The following is a 16,380-nucleotide window of genomic DNA, read 5'->3' as shown; positions in this document are numbered from 1 at the left end:
GTTTTAGTATGTGTTCACATACTTCATATTTTGTATATTACATTTTGTACCATTGTATGTAATTATTCAAAATATTTTTTTTTAATCTGGCTCTTTAAGATAATTAAGGGTTAAGTTGAAGGCAGCAATACCATTTTTCATTGTTCCTTATTATAAAAAAAATATTGAGAATGAGATCTATGCAAATTTGAAATAACTCTTTGTTTTTAAAATAGCTTATAGGTTCTGTAAGACTGAAATGATTCCATCTATGGCTCACTTCTGCACTGATCTTTAAACTCCATACTGTACATTTTCACATGTGAAAGCATTGTAAAACACTGTATTTAAATTATTAAACTGCATTTGAACCTGAGTACCTATCACTACACTATAGTATAAAGGGATGCTCATAAACATAAACAAGTCAACTTACTCAAGAATAAACAATCTCAGCACCACATAGGTACAGACGTCTAGTTAGTTTGCTAATGTATTATGAGAGATTAAACACAGACCTCAGCTCTTTTGGGATGGAAGAAATCAATTGGAGGGCTGGCTAAATACCAAAAGTGTAGTCAGAGAATATGCTCTGTTGGTTTCTGTCAAATGCCCTAAGTAACCAAGCAGATGAAATGAAGAAGATAACTGAGTTCCAAAAACAGCCAGAGAGAGGAAGTATGTGCCTGGTCTGACTTCAGCACCATTTTTATCAACCTCTCTTCAGTATATAAATAAACTCTTACACAGTGAAAAATGAAAAAGAGATATAGATTTTTTTTTCAAATGCTGTCAGCATGAAAAAAATACATTTGCTCTATCGTCATAGCATGGGTTTGAGTAATACTGGACGTTACCTAAAAAACATTCTGTTTTCACAGTTTGTTATTTTTTCTTGGCACAAGCCTGTTTTTTATTTTCAATGAAAGAAGCAAACTAGTGGACCTTATAAGCTTTAACGCTACACCCTTTGAGCCTTGCAGCAGTTTGTGAAATTGTTTTGTTTACTACAGGTTTCACAAAATGTATGACTGAGAGTTTCCATTTCAGTGAAAAAAATACAAATGTCACCTTCTTTACTAATGTATTTTTCTTTTATTCTAAAAGCTGTCATAGAATTGAACTGTGTAACCTCCATTTCTTTGTGTGTGTCTTCTCAAAACTACGGACGTTAAAGAAATCCACCTTAAGTAGATCACCATTAAGTGTTCTATTTATCTAATAAATAGTTAGGTTCTGTCAAACTTATTTTTTGTTGATTAGCACATCTTTTAAAACATAAGATCTTGTGCGTCTTATCAGTTAAACCATTCTGAAAAATGTTCCTATTGCACAAGACTTTCTTTATTTAACAAACACTACTGTGTGGTGTTGTGGTTTCAGACAGCATAGCACTACATGATTCTTTAATGAACAAGGGCGCTACAGTGTCTTAGTTCTGTTTCCACCGAATTATCACTTAAAACCTTTTTATAGTTAGAAGAAAAAAGGGCTTGGTCATGTTCTGGTTATTATGACACGAATAAGACAATAAAGTTCATGTTCAAATGACAAAAAATATAGCAATATAGCATTAAATTATGATATTTGAAAATGCCACTATCCTCAAATATCTTTTAATATCTGAGTCAGTGCTAAAAGGGGTTAAAAAAACCTTGGTCCAATTTTCATTTTTTCCTTTGGCTTACATACATAATCACCAAACAAGGATACAGATCATGAATACAGATCATGGGGTATTCCTTGACAATGTACAATGTACCTGCCCTTTATTAACATGTTATAAAGCCACATCTTCTGACTAAAATACATGGAAGTCTGTTAAATGCTTTTGTCATCTGAACAAAACTACAGTAGTACTTTTTCAGGAAGAGTTTTCTAGCTACCTTACACTCCTTTTCCAAATACTACAGGAAGGAACATATGGCTCCAGCAATGCAGTGCAATGACCTATAGTGGAGTTAAAAAATTAAATCGTGAAGTCTTTGCATTATAGAGTCAAGAAAAGAGAAACTTTGATTTCTTAAGTAGAACTAGTGAACACGTTGGATTTCAAAGATATAGTAGTGAACTCCCTCTCTGCTTAGTGGTAGAGCATGCATAATTGTAGCACTCTTATCATAATTTATGATAGACTAGCCCACTGTGGGGGACACTTATTACTTGTGGTGGTATATGCACCCAAAGAGGATAGCAATGACCTGGAGAAAGACGCATTTTACGATCAGATGACATCCAGTCAGTACAGTCAAAGTGAACCCCGGACCTAGGACAGCTGGCTACGAAAATATAATTGGATCTTTTGGCTCTTGGAAGACGAACAACAATTCCCACCGTCTACTCTCGTTTTGCTCTTCCGAAGGTCTGTTGGTAACGGGCTCATGGTTCCAGAGGTACGACATTCACCAGTTCACATGGGTTTCCAATGATGGAAAGACAAAGAATGAACTGGATCATATTTTAACATGCCAGCTCAGTATTGTCAAAACCTATCGTGTGTACCGAGGAGCAGAGGCACCTGCAAATACAGACCATCGTCTACTGGTTGCTGACATATTGGATTCTTTTTGCCCTGTTCATAAACATAAGGCCCAGCCGGCATTCAACGTCCAGATTCTACGAGATGATTCCACCAAGGCGCACGAGTATAATGATGCCATCAAGAACAAGTTTTTGACATTAGGTGACCTACCAAATGACATAGAGGCAGCGTGGTCCCCAAAAGCCAAGCCATCTGTAATATGGCCAAGGATACTGTCGGCTACAGAAGGACCTGCAGACAACCCTGGCTATCTGATGATGCCATGGATACACTGGACACAAAAGCGTGGGCCCATCTAAACGGTAAAAGGGAGGAATGTAAGCAACTGCAGGGCATTTTCAGGACAAAAGCAAAACACAACAGGGCAATCTACTACCAGTCACTGGCCAGTGAGGCTGAGGAAGCATAACCTGAAACATAACAACTTAAAAGAAGCCTACAAGATCATGAATAAGATACAGGGATTACCCAGTAATCATAGAAGTGTCCCAGTTCTAAAGGCCGATGGCACAGCATGTTCTAGCCAGGCAGAGATTCTCCAGAGGTGGTGCAAGCATTTTTCCAGGGCGTTGAACCAACCCCCAGCTGCACCATGCGTGAACCTTGATAACTTCTCTATCGCTGCCACGGATGATCCATCCATGTCTACAGGCTCCCCGAGCCTGGCCGCAGTCTGCATCGTGGTCTACAAGCTGTGTTATGGTCAAACCGCAGGCCAGACAGTATCCCGCCAGAATCTTTGAGGTGTGCAGGGGAGCCAGTCAGCATCGCCCTTTATGAATGCTTTCTTCGGGTATCGTCATATGAGCAGGTTCCGGCGGAATGGAAGGACAGCATCATCCTTGCACTGTATAAAGGCAAAGGACCAAAAATTGAGTGCACCAGCTATACACCAATCATGCTGCTCTTGGTCCCAGTTGGGTTTCACAGCAGACTGTTCAACAATGGATGCCATCCTTGCCCTCAGGCTTTTGTCTGAGAATCATAGAGAGTTTAACCGCCCGCTCCACATTGCCTTTGTTGACTTGAAAGCGGTTTTCGACTCGGTCGATAGTCAGGCTCTGTGGAAGGCCTGGAGGGGGATTGGGGTTTCTGGCCCTTCTTTTAAACCTCATCAAGAACCTCCACGAGGGTACCACTGCCAAAGACTGGCTGCCCTTGCTATAAGATCCTTACAGAGGTTGTGGCGCAAGCAGAAGGTCCAGGTCAGCACTAAAATCAGAGTCTACTAAACCTCTGTTCTGCCAATTCTGCTTTATGGCTCGGAATCCTGGACCCAACTATCACGCAACATACAAACGCTCCAGTCCTTCCACATGCGGTGCCAACTCCAGATTCTCCGGATTTGCTGGCTTGACTAATGCGCAACTCGGAAGTTCCCACTCACACGGGTCTGGAGCCCATCACAAACACTGTTGCACGTCACCGACTCGCTCTCTTCAGCCATGTCGCACTTCTCAACAATTCCACCCCTGCCGATGGAGCCATGGAGTGCACTGTTGCCCTCCGAACAGAGAGAAACACTCCACCAGGCTGGAGGAGGCCGCCGGGACGCCCACATCGTAAATGGGTCCAGCAGGTCGGTGATGGTTCCCCATCCACTATACTGAAGGAATGGAACCATGCCACCGGACATGGCCATACAAGATCGGCACTGTGGACCTCTGTTGTCCAGGCATTGTGATGATGATATCTTAATGTGGACAAAGACTGAGCAAACTTTTAAGACTAAGCAAATCAAGGACCTGTGCACAGAAGCCCCATTTTCTATTGGAAATACAGAATTGGTAACAACTGTGGTCTGTAACCTACTGGCATTTCCGGTTTCCCCTTTAGCCAGGAACACACACAGAGCACCTTCAGCCTGAGCCTTGACTCCATCTACCAAAGAGTTCCCACCTCCGTTCTCAATGAAGCGCTGGTGCCCTAGAGACCCAGCTAACTGGAGGGAGCTAAGCCTTATCTGTAAACTTTTCAAAACCGGAACCAACATGTACGCAAAAAGCATTACCACTGACCTGCTTCTGAGATGAAACTAAACTAACCTAACCAGAGCCTGTCTCACCACGAGGCTGATCCCAACCAGACACACTAATCCCCTCGCTCCCTGAGTCTTCAGTGGTCTGATCTCACTGCCAGATAAGATGGCTACATATTGCATGATAAACCTACAGTATTAATAAAGAAACCTAGTGACAATCATCTGTATCCAATTCCTTGTGCATCCTCATACTGTACTAATGCCTTTATTTTCCCTCTCTGGAGTGCTGCTAAGCCAGCCTCTAGTGACTTTATCTGACACTGAAATGGGCAGATCAATCTCCTCTCAAGCTACAGATGGGAAACACTGAGCTTTAAGAATCCACTTAGAAGATGGACATACAGTGAGACATATTTTTTGTCATCTGGACAATGAGGAATATTAAGACAAACAGACTGTTAGGATCTATAGTTAAATGTGCAAATTTTAAGTCAAATGATCTTATGTTATAATTGTACCATATATTAATAAGACCACATTGCAAAAAATATTTTGTTATTTTTAAATGAATGTACAAAAGTGACAGGCTAAAAGAACTGTTTACCATGGAACACTATAGGGCAACATGTTGCTATTATTTGAAAATCTGAAAGGAATTGACAAAATTAGAATTAAACTTCTAGAGAATCAACAGTGAAACACAAACCAGAGGAGAAGTGTAAAGCAAGGGGAAGTGCACTTAAAACTGAGAAAAGGAAGCATAATTTTGCACAATCATGGAAGTCTGGAACAAACTACTTAGCCATGTAGCTTCATGTTGTTGATACCCTTCATTCTTTCATGTTCTTCTACATTACTTGTATGTTCTAACTCCTTCATTTTGCTCAAATAACATTATTTATCTTCTCTTTTTCCACTGTTTATGCCTGGGATTGAAGAACTAGTGTGTTACTCAGCAACTGTATGACTTTTTAAAGGGGATTTGGGAGTCCATAAAGCTCAGGTGAGGAGCAGAACAATGGATTCTATGCCCCAACAGGATCACTTCTCAGTATGTGAATATATGCTCTATTTTAGAGAAATGGCAGATGAAATCAAGTTGTCTCTAGGCAGCATTTATGTATTAGGTTTCATTTTATGGCCGCTCTTAGTACCTCCAAAAACCAAGCATCTGAAATTGTTTCACTCCAAACAAAGAGAACATCGGAGTCCTGTTGATGCTAGTCACATATGCACTATTTGATTTAGCTGATGTTAGACCATCAGGCTATGCCGTTTGTGATTTGAAATTTCCAAATGAACTGGCCTGTAATTTCTTTGGCGGGGGAGGCCTTCTGTGAAAGTCTAATGAAGCATTCTGATGCCAAGGCGGCAATAACACAATGAACTAATGAGGGTCAACTAGGGGGTGCAAATAAGCCCTTGCGTATCACAAGAATTACATGTGATTCACAAGCTTTGTACACATGACATCTGTGTTTTAAATGATTACATAAGTATTGCTCTACTGGACTGCCTTGTTCAGTGTATCTCTTCAATTGTATTTGTTTTATACCCACATCTGAGGTGACTCATATTCACATTTATCCATGGGTTGCAAGTTCTTGATCTACAACACGAGGCAAATCAGTATGTTGGTGCAGTTCCTTTGCATCTATATTCCTGCATCTTATTTTTAAAAATCTGGCTTTGCACTCAACAGAACTTTCACTGCAGATGTGAAAAAGGAACACACTCACACACCCATCCTGTATTTTGAAAATGGTGGGTGTTTCTATAAGAAAAGCAATGGTAAAAATGGGCAGAGGCAGTTCATTTTCTGATGGAAAGAATACTGTAACATGCTGCTGATTGCTAAACACAACACATCTGTGGTCCAGAGTTCAGTGTGAAAAACATAATTATTTTATGCTTTCTATATTTTTCTGCGGTAAAAAAAATAAAAAAATGTTTATATATATAGATATATAGATATATATTACTTTATTCATAATACCTTACCTGTATTTAAAATACATTTAGTACATATGCTTATGTTATTACATTTTTGTCCTCTAAAATCCAGTAGGTGCTAGGGTACGAGTATATGAATGTCTCAGTGTCAGTGAGTTAATATTAACAAATCATATCCCCATCTACTGCACAAAATGTAATTCACAGGTCAGCAAGATTTCAGTCATTTTTATGTTTCTTGTGTTGCACCTGATTTGAGGTCTCTTACTGTAAGACACAAAGAAAAAGTTTATGATTTGTTCTATAGTGACTCAAAGAGTATATATTCATTCGTTCCCTACAGTATATATATATTTCAAATAATATAGTGTAGGGAAATTCTTCTCAGTTTTGCAGCGCTCTGCATATTAGAAAACATACTGGAACGCTTAATATAAAAAGTGGGTCATACCAAAATGATGAAAGACTGGATAGTCTTGGTCATTAACTACATTAAAAAGGTTGACTATTAAAGATTTTAACTTCACAAATTAGCATAAACATCTAAATGCTTATACAGTATGTTTCATGAGTTCTGCTGAACCACAAGCCAGTAAGCTTAAGCTTTACAAAGGAAATCCGCACTCATTAACCGTTTACTGTTTCCTGCTAAACAGATACAGAACAGATGACTGATTTAGTTTCTAACTCACTCATTGACCTATCTCCTGACCAGAGATAAGTGTGTGTTTGAGCATTTTCATTCACAATATGGCCTTATACTCTTTACTATATTCTTGTGGAATGCTATGTTTTTTGGTTTTTTGTTGGAAAAATTGCCAAACTCATTCACTTTACTGTACCAGACATTGAATTATATTTCTTAAAACTGCTGTAGCGTTCACACCTGCAAACAAACCTCTGACACAAAGCAATATGGGGATCTACAGTATTTTCCCCTCATAAGTATCTATAGTCAAGGTACATAATCAGTTACTAGCACACTAACTGATTACATTCTCCACTAAAACAACCACAAATTAAATGTTAAAATAAGTACCAACAGTTTCCAAACATACTGTATATCTGACTCTCTTGTAACAGGAAATAATTCCATATCTTGCATCTCTAACACTTACAAATTCTCATGTTCTTTGGTTATTTTAACACTTCAATTACCCCTTTCAAGTGCTTGCCATTCCCTGTATGAATACCAGGGAATGAAAAAGATAAAACAGTTCTTATACAGTATTTATTAAACAAGTTTGAAGAAATACGTTTCCAGCTAAAATCAATTTCCATTCCATTTCCAGTTTTGTGAATAGTTATGTGTCGTATAATGTAAATAAAGACAATTATCATTTGTCTGTATTATATTATTTACTTTTTAATTACATGGTCGCAGACATAATGTGCTAATAATTTTGTCCTCTGTCATTGTGCACGATTTATTGTGGCATTTGAATATATTTTATAGTTATTGTGTAAAAACATAAGATGTGTGCTGCAGAAAGGCAGAGGTAGATACCAACAAGCAACTGAAATTAAATTCACAACAAGCAAAAAAGTTAATATCATATTTACTTGTATATATATAAAAATAAACATTCACTGATAGGTTTGTGCAAACTATACAAATATAACACAAGAGAAACAAGAAACATTCTAGTAACATACTGTTTGAAGATGAAAGAAAGCACATGTTAGTTTTGGAAAAAGGTGAAAAAAAAAGTTGTCAAGCATGTTCGTGCACCCACATCCTGTTTTTAATCATTTCACAGACTGTGTGGTTCAGTACTCAGATAATCTTCTGCAGAGGTATAGCCCTCAGAGCAATTACTCGGTACTAGATCGCAGCTATCCTCACACGAGTACCCGGACTGGCTTCAAAATAAGCATGAACGGGGAATGGTGTGCCACACAAAAGAGTCGCTGTGCAACTGTTGCTGACCCTTAAATTTAATCAGGTTAGGGACATAAGAAAGGTTACAAACAAGAGGGGGCCCTATGGCCTGTCTAGCTCATTTGGTTGCAAGAAGTTATTTGAGCCAAGGATCTCATCCAGGCATTTCTAGAAATGAGTTACAGTATCACATTCAACAGCAAAACTGGGTTACTTTTTCCACACTCCCACAATGCTGGGTGTAAAAACTGCCTCTTGTCTCCTGTTTTATATACTTTTCATTTCCAGTGTCTGTGATATATGACACTGTATATTTCTGAAATATATATTTTAATACAAAATATATGAAAACCTGATTAGGTTTAATGACTATATATATATATTTCATTTGATACCTCATTTTAGAATTCTTATGTATTACTCAGCATTCTTATGGCAAGCTACAATTCACTTTGTTATTTACAACACTTAAAATTCAGTGCTAGACTTCCTTATTTTTCCTAAAAATGCAAAGAATATTCTGTTTTTATCCACAGGAATGAAATTGTAAACTACCACATAACACAATAACTTTTTCAAATTACATAATGTTTAAACACAGCAGTTCAATAAGAATAACAAAGTATGCAGTACAAAAAAATATAAGCATTCTATTGTTTGTATTACTCCATACCCATTAGTTTTTTTTAGAGGAGGGATGTTTCACTTCAGTTTATTCCCTTAAATTACACATGTAATACTGATAGCTAGAGTAAGAAGAAATTCTGATGTTTAATATTACTATTCACTATGTCTTATATGACCTTTTTATTCTGTTTCTCAATTCCCAGTCTGAGTGATTTCTTATATTTATTATCACAGAGTGTATTTTTCATGTCACTTGCAATGTAAATCATTTTATAAAGTTATTCATTCATAGCTGAATTTTTCTAATCAATCTTTGGGACTCACAGTTCTAATATAGTTGTGTAATGTGTTGTGATAAATAAGTAAAAAAGGCATGAAGAACACCCTGCTGAAGACTAGTTATTATTTGAAAGAAGGTATGTTTGTATTTAAAGGAAATGCTACATCTTCTGTACACTGAACTCTACTCCTTTTGAATTCCTTTACTGTGTCTTTTTACCTGCATTTCTGATTTCCGGGCCCTCACTATTCTCAAAGAGAACCCAACACTTTTTTGTTACTAGGAAAAGCTATGGTGCATTTGGAGTTTATTTCAGCTACGGTGTTTCCAACACGTAATAACCACCTGTACTGTATTTTTTACAGCATGTTTAAGATGCCATGTTAATGCTTTTGTCAGTAATGCTCTTGTGCTGCTACTCTTTAAAAGTAATACAATATTAATTTACAAACATCTATTCTATGTTGATTGATGGATCTCTTCTTCCACAACTGGGCGGTTCAGACCTGGGATAAATTTCATAAATCGTTTCCGGACACTCCCCTGTTTTTTTCTCGGTAGTGTCCCAAATAGACTGGAGCTTCCTGTCACATCCCAGGAAGGAGAGATAGACCCACTGCTGGCCAGGCTGATGCTCCTGGTTCTGTTCACGGAGGCCTTCAACCCTACTGTGCTGCAGTCTCTTGAGAAGAAACACTCGTCATCCATGCTAACCCGTCTATAGGGACTCATGGGATTTGAGTCCTCAAACACACTGGCCTGGTAGAAGGTGTCTTCGCTGTCTTCTGTTGTGATACTCAGTTGGCTCTTACAGCTGCTGCCACTGGAGAATCTGTACTTGCACCGCAACATGGGTGAGAAGGCAAGACTGTCGGCCCCAGGAGACATGGGAGACATTGGAGAGTCAAGGGAGCTGTGAGGGCTACATTCATTCAAATTACCTGGAGGTATAAGACAGTACAAGAGTCAGTACCCCAATGTGCACTTCAAAATGTATATCTTCAATCTCTAGCTTCTTAAAAAATTGAGACGAACACTATTTAAACTTTATATCTTCTAACCATTATTGGTAAGTATGCTGTATCTTTGTGTCATTCAGTCTGATCACTTATGATTTCCAGAGCCTTTGCAGTTCTTACCTGCAAACTGGGTCATTCTGAATTTCAGCTTTCAGTAAGAATGCACATCATGCACACAAAATATGTAGGCTTTTTTAATGTATACACTGACACCTAGTTTGAAAATGACAGAAAAGTAACGCTGTGGTTTCTCAAGAGGAAAAAAAAACCCATACCTCGAGCTAGGCGCTGTTCCTGTAATAGAAGAGATTGGAACTCCACCCATTTCTCTCTTAGAGTTTTCTGTGGGAAATAAGATTGCAGCATAAATGCCTTTCTTAAACTGCAAGCCTAGCAATGCTTTAATAATCAAATCACCTCATTTCTCAGAACAGCCACCAGAACAGGAATTACATCGTTAATACAGTATTAAACACATTCATTGTAACACCAAGCAGGTAATCCCCTTTCAGACATATTTTGTGAAAGTCATGACCAAGTCAAATGGATTGCATCATATTTTATAATGCATTCATGCTAATTTTTTCTCAACTTTAATCAACATGCACAAAGCTGAAATGGCAAGTAAATGCCATCAATGGAATAAGGTCAATATTTAAACAAATTTCTTTAAAGACTAACTTAATGACGTTTCTAAAAAATAAAACGGAACAACAGATGTGAACCACACAAAATTATTGACATAATGACACTAGAGAAAAGTATCAGATGTTTAGGAAAAGCTTTTTGTTTATAATGCACTACAGAACTGAAATTACTTTTACCATAATACAGGTATGTGAGATTCTCAGACGCAAGACAAAAGCCTATATGTTTATGCACACTTGCTAAATGTACTGTATATTCAGCTATTATAGTTTTGTAGTCTAAAATGAATTTCAAACATTAAAAAAACAAGAAGACAGACACCTTGAGGAACTTCAGCTTTGTTTCAAGCTCAATCCTTTTCACAGCTGTTCCATTTATCGTCTCCAGTCTGGAATGAAAAGACATTGCTATGAGTGAAGAGGTGTGAAACAGCAAAAACCAAAAGAACTATAACAATATTACCTTCTTCAGCTGCACAAGATAGCCAGGGTAAATCATTTCTACAGAAAATAGATTGGGCATTTCTATTATTTGAGTTTGAAATAACAGCAAGTTCTGCTGATGTATACATTTTCAAATATTTAAAAAAGCATGTAATAATACTTCATTATTATTAAGGGCACAGGGCACTGTTCAATGGCAAATGACATATGCAAGTACATGTAGTACTGAACCTGTGAACCTATTTTCCAGACAACGCAGTGCTGTGTATTTAAAAATCACAATCTTCTTTGAAGGAACTTCAGAAATATATTTATTGACAGCCACCCTGTTTTTTTCTTAAAATATATATTGGTTATATTTATAAAACATTATATAAACCAACCAGCTTCTTCAAGTTTGTTTTTCTTTTTAGTTTCGGGTCATAGTTTTAAGGTTTCACTGTTTTGGTGGTATCAGATACCTAGAAATATCAGGACTTCACATCTGTGATGAACTTCCGTTGCCTTCTTAGACTTCTTAGCCTTTAGACTAAGACCTTCATACTTTAGACTGTTTTATATCTGGTTATACTTTTTGTACATTGTATTGGATCACATTTTTTAATTTTTGGGGACTTTCTAGACCATAGTATTTCAAAATATTTTGTACGTTGTTATTGCCATTATATTTTGTGGTATAATTCTATTAACCTGTTTCTTTGCTTTATCCCACTCTACATTCCATATTTTGCACTGGCAGTATTTTATAGATAATGCATGAGCTACAAAATACGAATTTGATCTTTCTTGTCACTGCTCAGTTGCAGTGTGCGCAGAGAAGTCTAAGTGAAAGTACTGATCTCCCACTAAGCAGGAAATCACATCACAGAACTGTGCTGAACAAGAGCACAGAGTATCTAACAGCTGTTAGGTGAAAACAAAGAGCAAAGAACTTCACAGCAATTAAGTTTTGTGTTAAGTAAATCTTTAAACACAGTGTGAGTGCAGGTATCTCAGTTCTTTTAAAAACAATAACATCATTTTTTCAGCCTCTGAAAGAGATAACAAAAATAGAACTGCAGTGTTAGGCTAGATCCTATTGATACAAACTGAGCAGATATCAGTTTAGGTGATCTGAGGTCTCTGCGCTATCTAAATAAGCACATCTGCTTACCTCTACATTGTAATGGATTTCACTGTGTTTCTGAATTGTAAATGCAGTATTTCAGTAATTCACAGATTTTGGAAATGTACTTCACATGCAAAAGGAGGCTTTTTCTTATAGTAGACTGCATCTGATTGCTTGCATTGGGGTCACTTACCTTAAACAGCTGGCTGAAGATTTAATTAGGTCAACGATGTGCTGGTGGCTGAAACCTTCAGTGCTGATGCCATTGACGGCCACTATAACATCACCTGACACAGGAAGTAAGAGGACCGAGTTAACTGTGGCTGCAGAGCATCTTTATAAAAGGGGCTGTGTGGGCAGGCAGCTGCGTAAGAAAGTTAGTTGGAGCAACACAAGCAGAAGGGGAAGTGGTATATAGGCTTCTTACCAGGTGTTAGACCTGCATTCTCAGCAGGGCTGTCCTCTTGCACTTTACAAACAAACGTGCACATTTCCAAAGTGTTGGTATTTTGGTGTTGTAAACCATAAGTCTAAAAAAAGACAAAACTAAATGTAACATCATACGCTAATGCATATTGTAAGACTTGGGAATTGTTACAGACATTGTAAAAATAACTGTATGATTACTAACATTTCTAGACAAGTGCGAGACAGATCCCTTATGAAAATGGGCAGACGTGCTTACCTGAATTTCAAATCCGTATGTCTCATTGTCTTGCTTTTCCAGTATAATGGCTGTCCTAAATAACATACAATGAAACAGAAACTTAGATATGTTTCAGTGTATTTGTAATATGATGCTTTTATGTGAGACTACATCTACTAACTCTGCTAACAACCTTCTGTGGTTCAATGTTTGATAAACTAAACAGTTCAAACCAAAAAAAAGTTTACCTTTGAGAGTCTGTATAATCCACCAAAGAGTTTGATCGTGCAACCTGAAAGGAAAACAGCATAGTATGTTTAGCTACATAGACTAAAATCTACAATGCAGCAGTCAGCAGAAGTAAATCTCACTAAAATGTAACAAAATGTTACTTTTAGAAATCTGTATTACTTTGTACAAACATGGAACATTTGATATGCCGTTTGTTGCAGATTGACAAACATTTACTGTGAAAAAATGTTGACTTTTATTTTATGGGTCATATAAAAGTTCATGATAGCATTTCTGTAATTCAGATTCTATCAGTTCGATTTACATGTGAAACTGCAATTTCTTAGTAAATATATGTTCAATATAACTCATTAATACTATGTATATATCTATATTTCACTGAAGTAAAACATTTCACAGACTTTGAAATGTAGTGTTAATACAATGTGTCAAACACTGCCTGCTTCTTAAAAGTATCTTGTACACAATTCAGTTTATTTGAAATGCCTTTAGTTGCAGATTTTGTTTTTCTTTTTGAAACTATGCTTTAAGCATAGTACTTAAAGTCAGGAAACTATGCTTAAAAATATGTATATTGCTCCCGTCTTCCCAATTCTCTTTCTTGTTCAAACTCTGCGTGCATACAGTACATTGTCCATATAGAAACAGTAAAGGTGCAATGTCATCATTCTGCAAATGAATAATTTCTTTCTTGCAGACCTCGCTTCATAAAAAGGCGGTAAGTTTGTCACTTACCTGCTTACGACCTCTTGGCAGTGTCCCTAGCGTTGCTACAACCTTCTGAAGACGTTTATTGTCTGTTTCGCTGTCGACTGTATTGTTAAAGCATGGTCCAGTTTTCCTCCTCAGATTGTTTTGCAAAATGTAATTATCATTGCTGTTTTGTCTAATTAGCCGTTTGAAATTCATGGTAAAAATTGCAATGTGTATCTCATCGCACCACGTCTGACCAGAGTTCTATGACTTGTAAACCCTGGCCAGCTTTGCATGCAGAGACAATGTGTCAAAACGGAAATCCAAACCATGTGATTGCTCTGAACCTGCTTTTGCAGATCATTAGGGTTTGCTCTGCTGTCTGAAAAAAAAATGTATGCAAAGTTTCCATGTAGACGTGGATAAGCAGTCTGCTTCTGTTTCTTTTTTGAAAAAGAGAGTCTTTTCTGTGTTCATCCTTTGACATTTGGTTTATGGTCTCTGAGAAAGCAGAAATGTGTAAAAATATATTTCTGCGGGTCACCCGTTCACTGCCACCTGTTTCCTCTTTTACCAAAACATAAAGAGGTAAAGCTTTCAAACCAAACGCCTGTCTTGTGAAAAAGAAAACAGACAACTGTGAGGCTGGGGGGAGAAGAAATACTACTAAGATCAATTAGATTAGGATACTGTATGAGTGTCTCTCCATCAGGTTGGTTCAGCCCATGGAACAATTGGTCAATGTAATAAAGTGTCTGTTTAATATTCTTTACAGCATAGCAAAGTTTAAACACTTTTTTTGTACTTCATTCCATGGCTAAGCAAGTCAAAGTTAGGATAGCACTGGCCCAGGTGGTTACATAAATCAGTTAAAAAGAAGAATAGGAGGAGAAAAAGTACAAGCTATACAAGATACAAGCTCTGCCTGGCAGGTACTTAAAGGAAAATAAATACTTCCTCAAATATAAAAAGTATTCCTACATTTAGAGCCTATATTCAGTTTAAAATCTATAAGGTTTCAGTCCTTAAAGACCAAGTCTGATTTGCTGGAGATTTGGATTGTAGGAAGGTGGAACTCACTCACAGCATTCTAGTCCTGAAATTGATTAGGAGAGTATAGTAATAACTAATACTCTCTATACTTTATACTGAGCTGGTCTTATAGACTGACTGACTGTCTTCTCTTACGTTGAAATATTACAATATTTGGGCATCATTCACACAAGTCTGTATTTACCTCCTGCTTAAAAGGAAGAAATTCAGTACATGTACGCAGGACTATAAGCTCAAATTTTCTTTTCCAAGGTCCAGCTAAAAACTGATTTATAATTGAACTGAGGGTTTAGAGATAATAACTATCTGCAGCAATTAGTCATTCTAACACACTACATCAACTAGTATATGCCTGAGTCATAACAAATGTAAGCTCTTTTTAAGAACAGCAATACAGAAGATTTTCTCCCAGACCATTTTCAAAGTATGATTTTAATAAAACAGAATTCAAAGAACATTCTAAAAGAAAAGTATTCATTTGACAAGTTAAATTATTAACAGGTTTCCACATCATAGTTAATAACACAGAGATAGGAAAAAGAATTGTCCAATTCATCTGAACAAGTCTAGTTATGATTTTTATGCATCTGTGACTTCCTTTACTGACCTATCATGAAACCACATCCCATGATGAGCTTAAGTGTTGGTATTTAATATAAGGAGAGTAAATATTGCAATTTTAGCATTCTTCCTTGAAAAAAAAATTAAAACTAATTCCAAGAAGCCAATGAGAGATATTTTCCATTGTCTTGCCCTAGTTGGAAAAGAGCCAGTAACCTGTGGTTCTCTGATTAAATCCTTTTCTAGAGTGATAAATAAACGAAGACTGCTTAACAAGCCTTTTCTGTCCAATTGACCTCATTTGAATTGAGACATTAACCTCCTTCAAGAAGCCCTGAAGTACTCTAGTTAGGTTGCAAGCATCAAGTTAACTATACTGATCACATTTAAATCTCATATAGCATGGATTTTATACAAATCTAATAGATTCGTTCAATATTGTTTTCCAACAGGGGGATATTTAAAAATTTCCCTTTTGTATTCTTATACTTCCTCATAAAGATTACTGGTACTCTTTCTTTCCAATATATTTCATTTTTCTACCCTTGGCCATATTGCTTTCTTAAGTATTTAACCACTGAAATATATAAGAACCACAAAAATCTAAGAATACAAAAACAGTTATAAATAAGAGGAGGCCTTTTAACATGTTTGATTACTTGTATACTGTATAATGTGTCTGAAGATCTAATCTACACATCTCTTCAAAGAAG

At 36.9% G+C, this 16,380-nt stretch overlaps 1 protein-coding gene across 1 annotated transcript; it reads right to left on the bottom strand.

Moving 5' to 3' along the window:
* Positions 1 to 7,795: 7,795 nt before the first annotated feature.
* Positions 7,796 to 14,540, bottom strand: LOC148649185 (cytohesin-interacting protein-like). The gene is made up of 8 exons (XM_088605542.1): positions 14,096 to 14,540; positions 13,357 to 13,400; positions 13,148 to 13,202; positions 12,890 to 12,992; positions 12,656 to 12,749; positions 11,233 to 11,299; positions 10,539 to 10,605; positions 7,796 to 10,185 (listed from the first exon to the last, which is right to left on the bottom strand). Exons 1-8 carry the CDS (start codon positions 14,267 to 14,269, stop codon positions 9,704 to 9,706), a joined length of 1,086 nt encoding a protein of 361 aa, XP_088461668.1. The 5' UTR covers positions 14,270 to 14,540; the 3' UTR covers positions 7,796 to 9,703.
* Between the last annotated feature and the right edge of the window lie 1,840 nt (positions 14,541 to 16,380).

Source organism: Lepisosteus platostomus, chromosome 14 (genome assembly GCF_059453375.1).
Source record: "Lepisosteus platostomus isolate fLepPlt1 chromosome 14, fLepPlt1.hap1, whole genome shotgun sequence".
Classification (NCBI taxonomy): Eukaryota; Metazoa; Chordata; class Actinopteri; order Semionotiformes; family Lepisosteidae; genus Lepisosteus; species Lepisosteus platostomus.
This window is presented reverse-complemented; position numbering and strand designations above follow the sequence as displayed.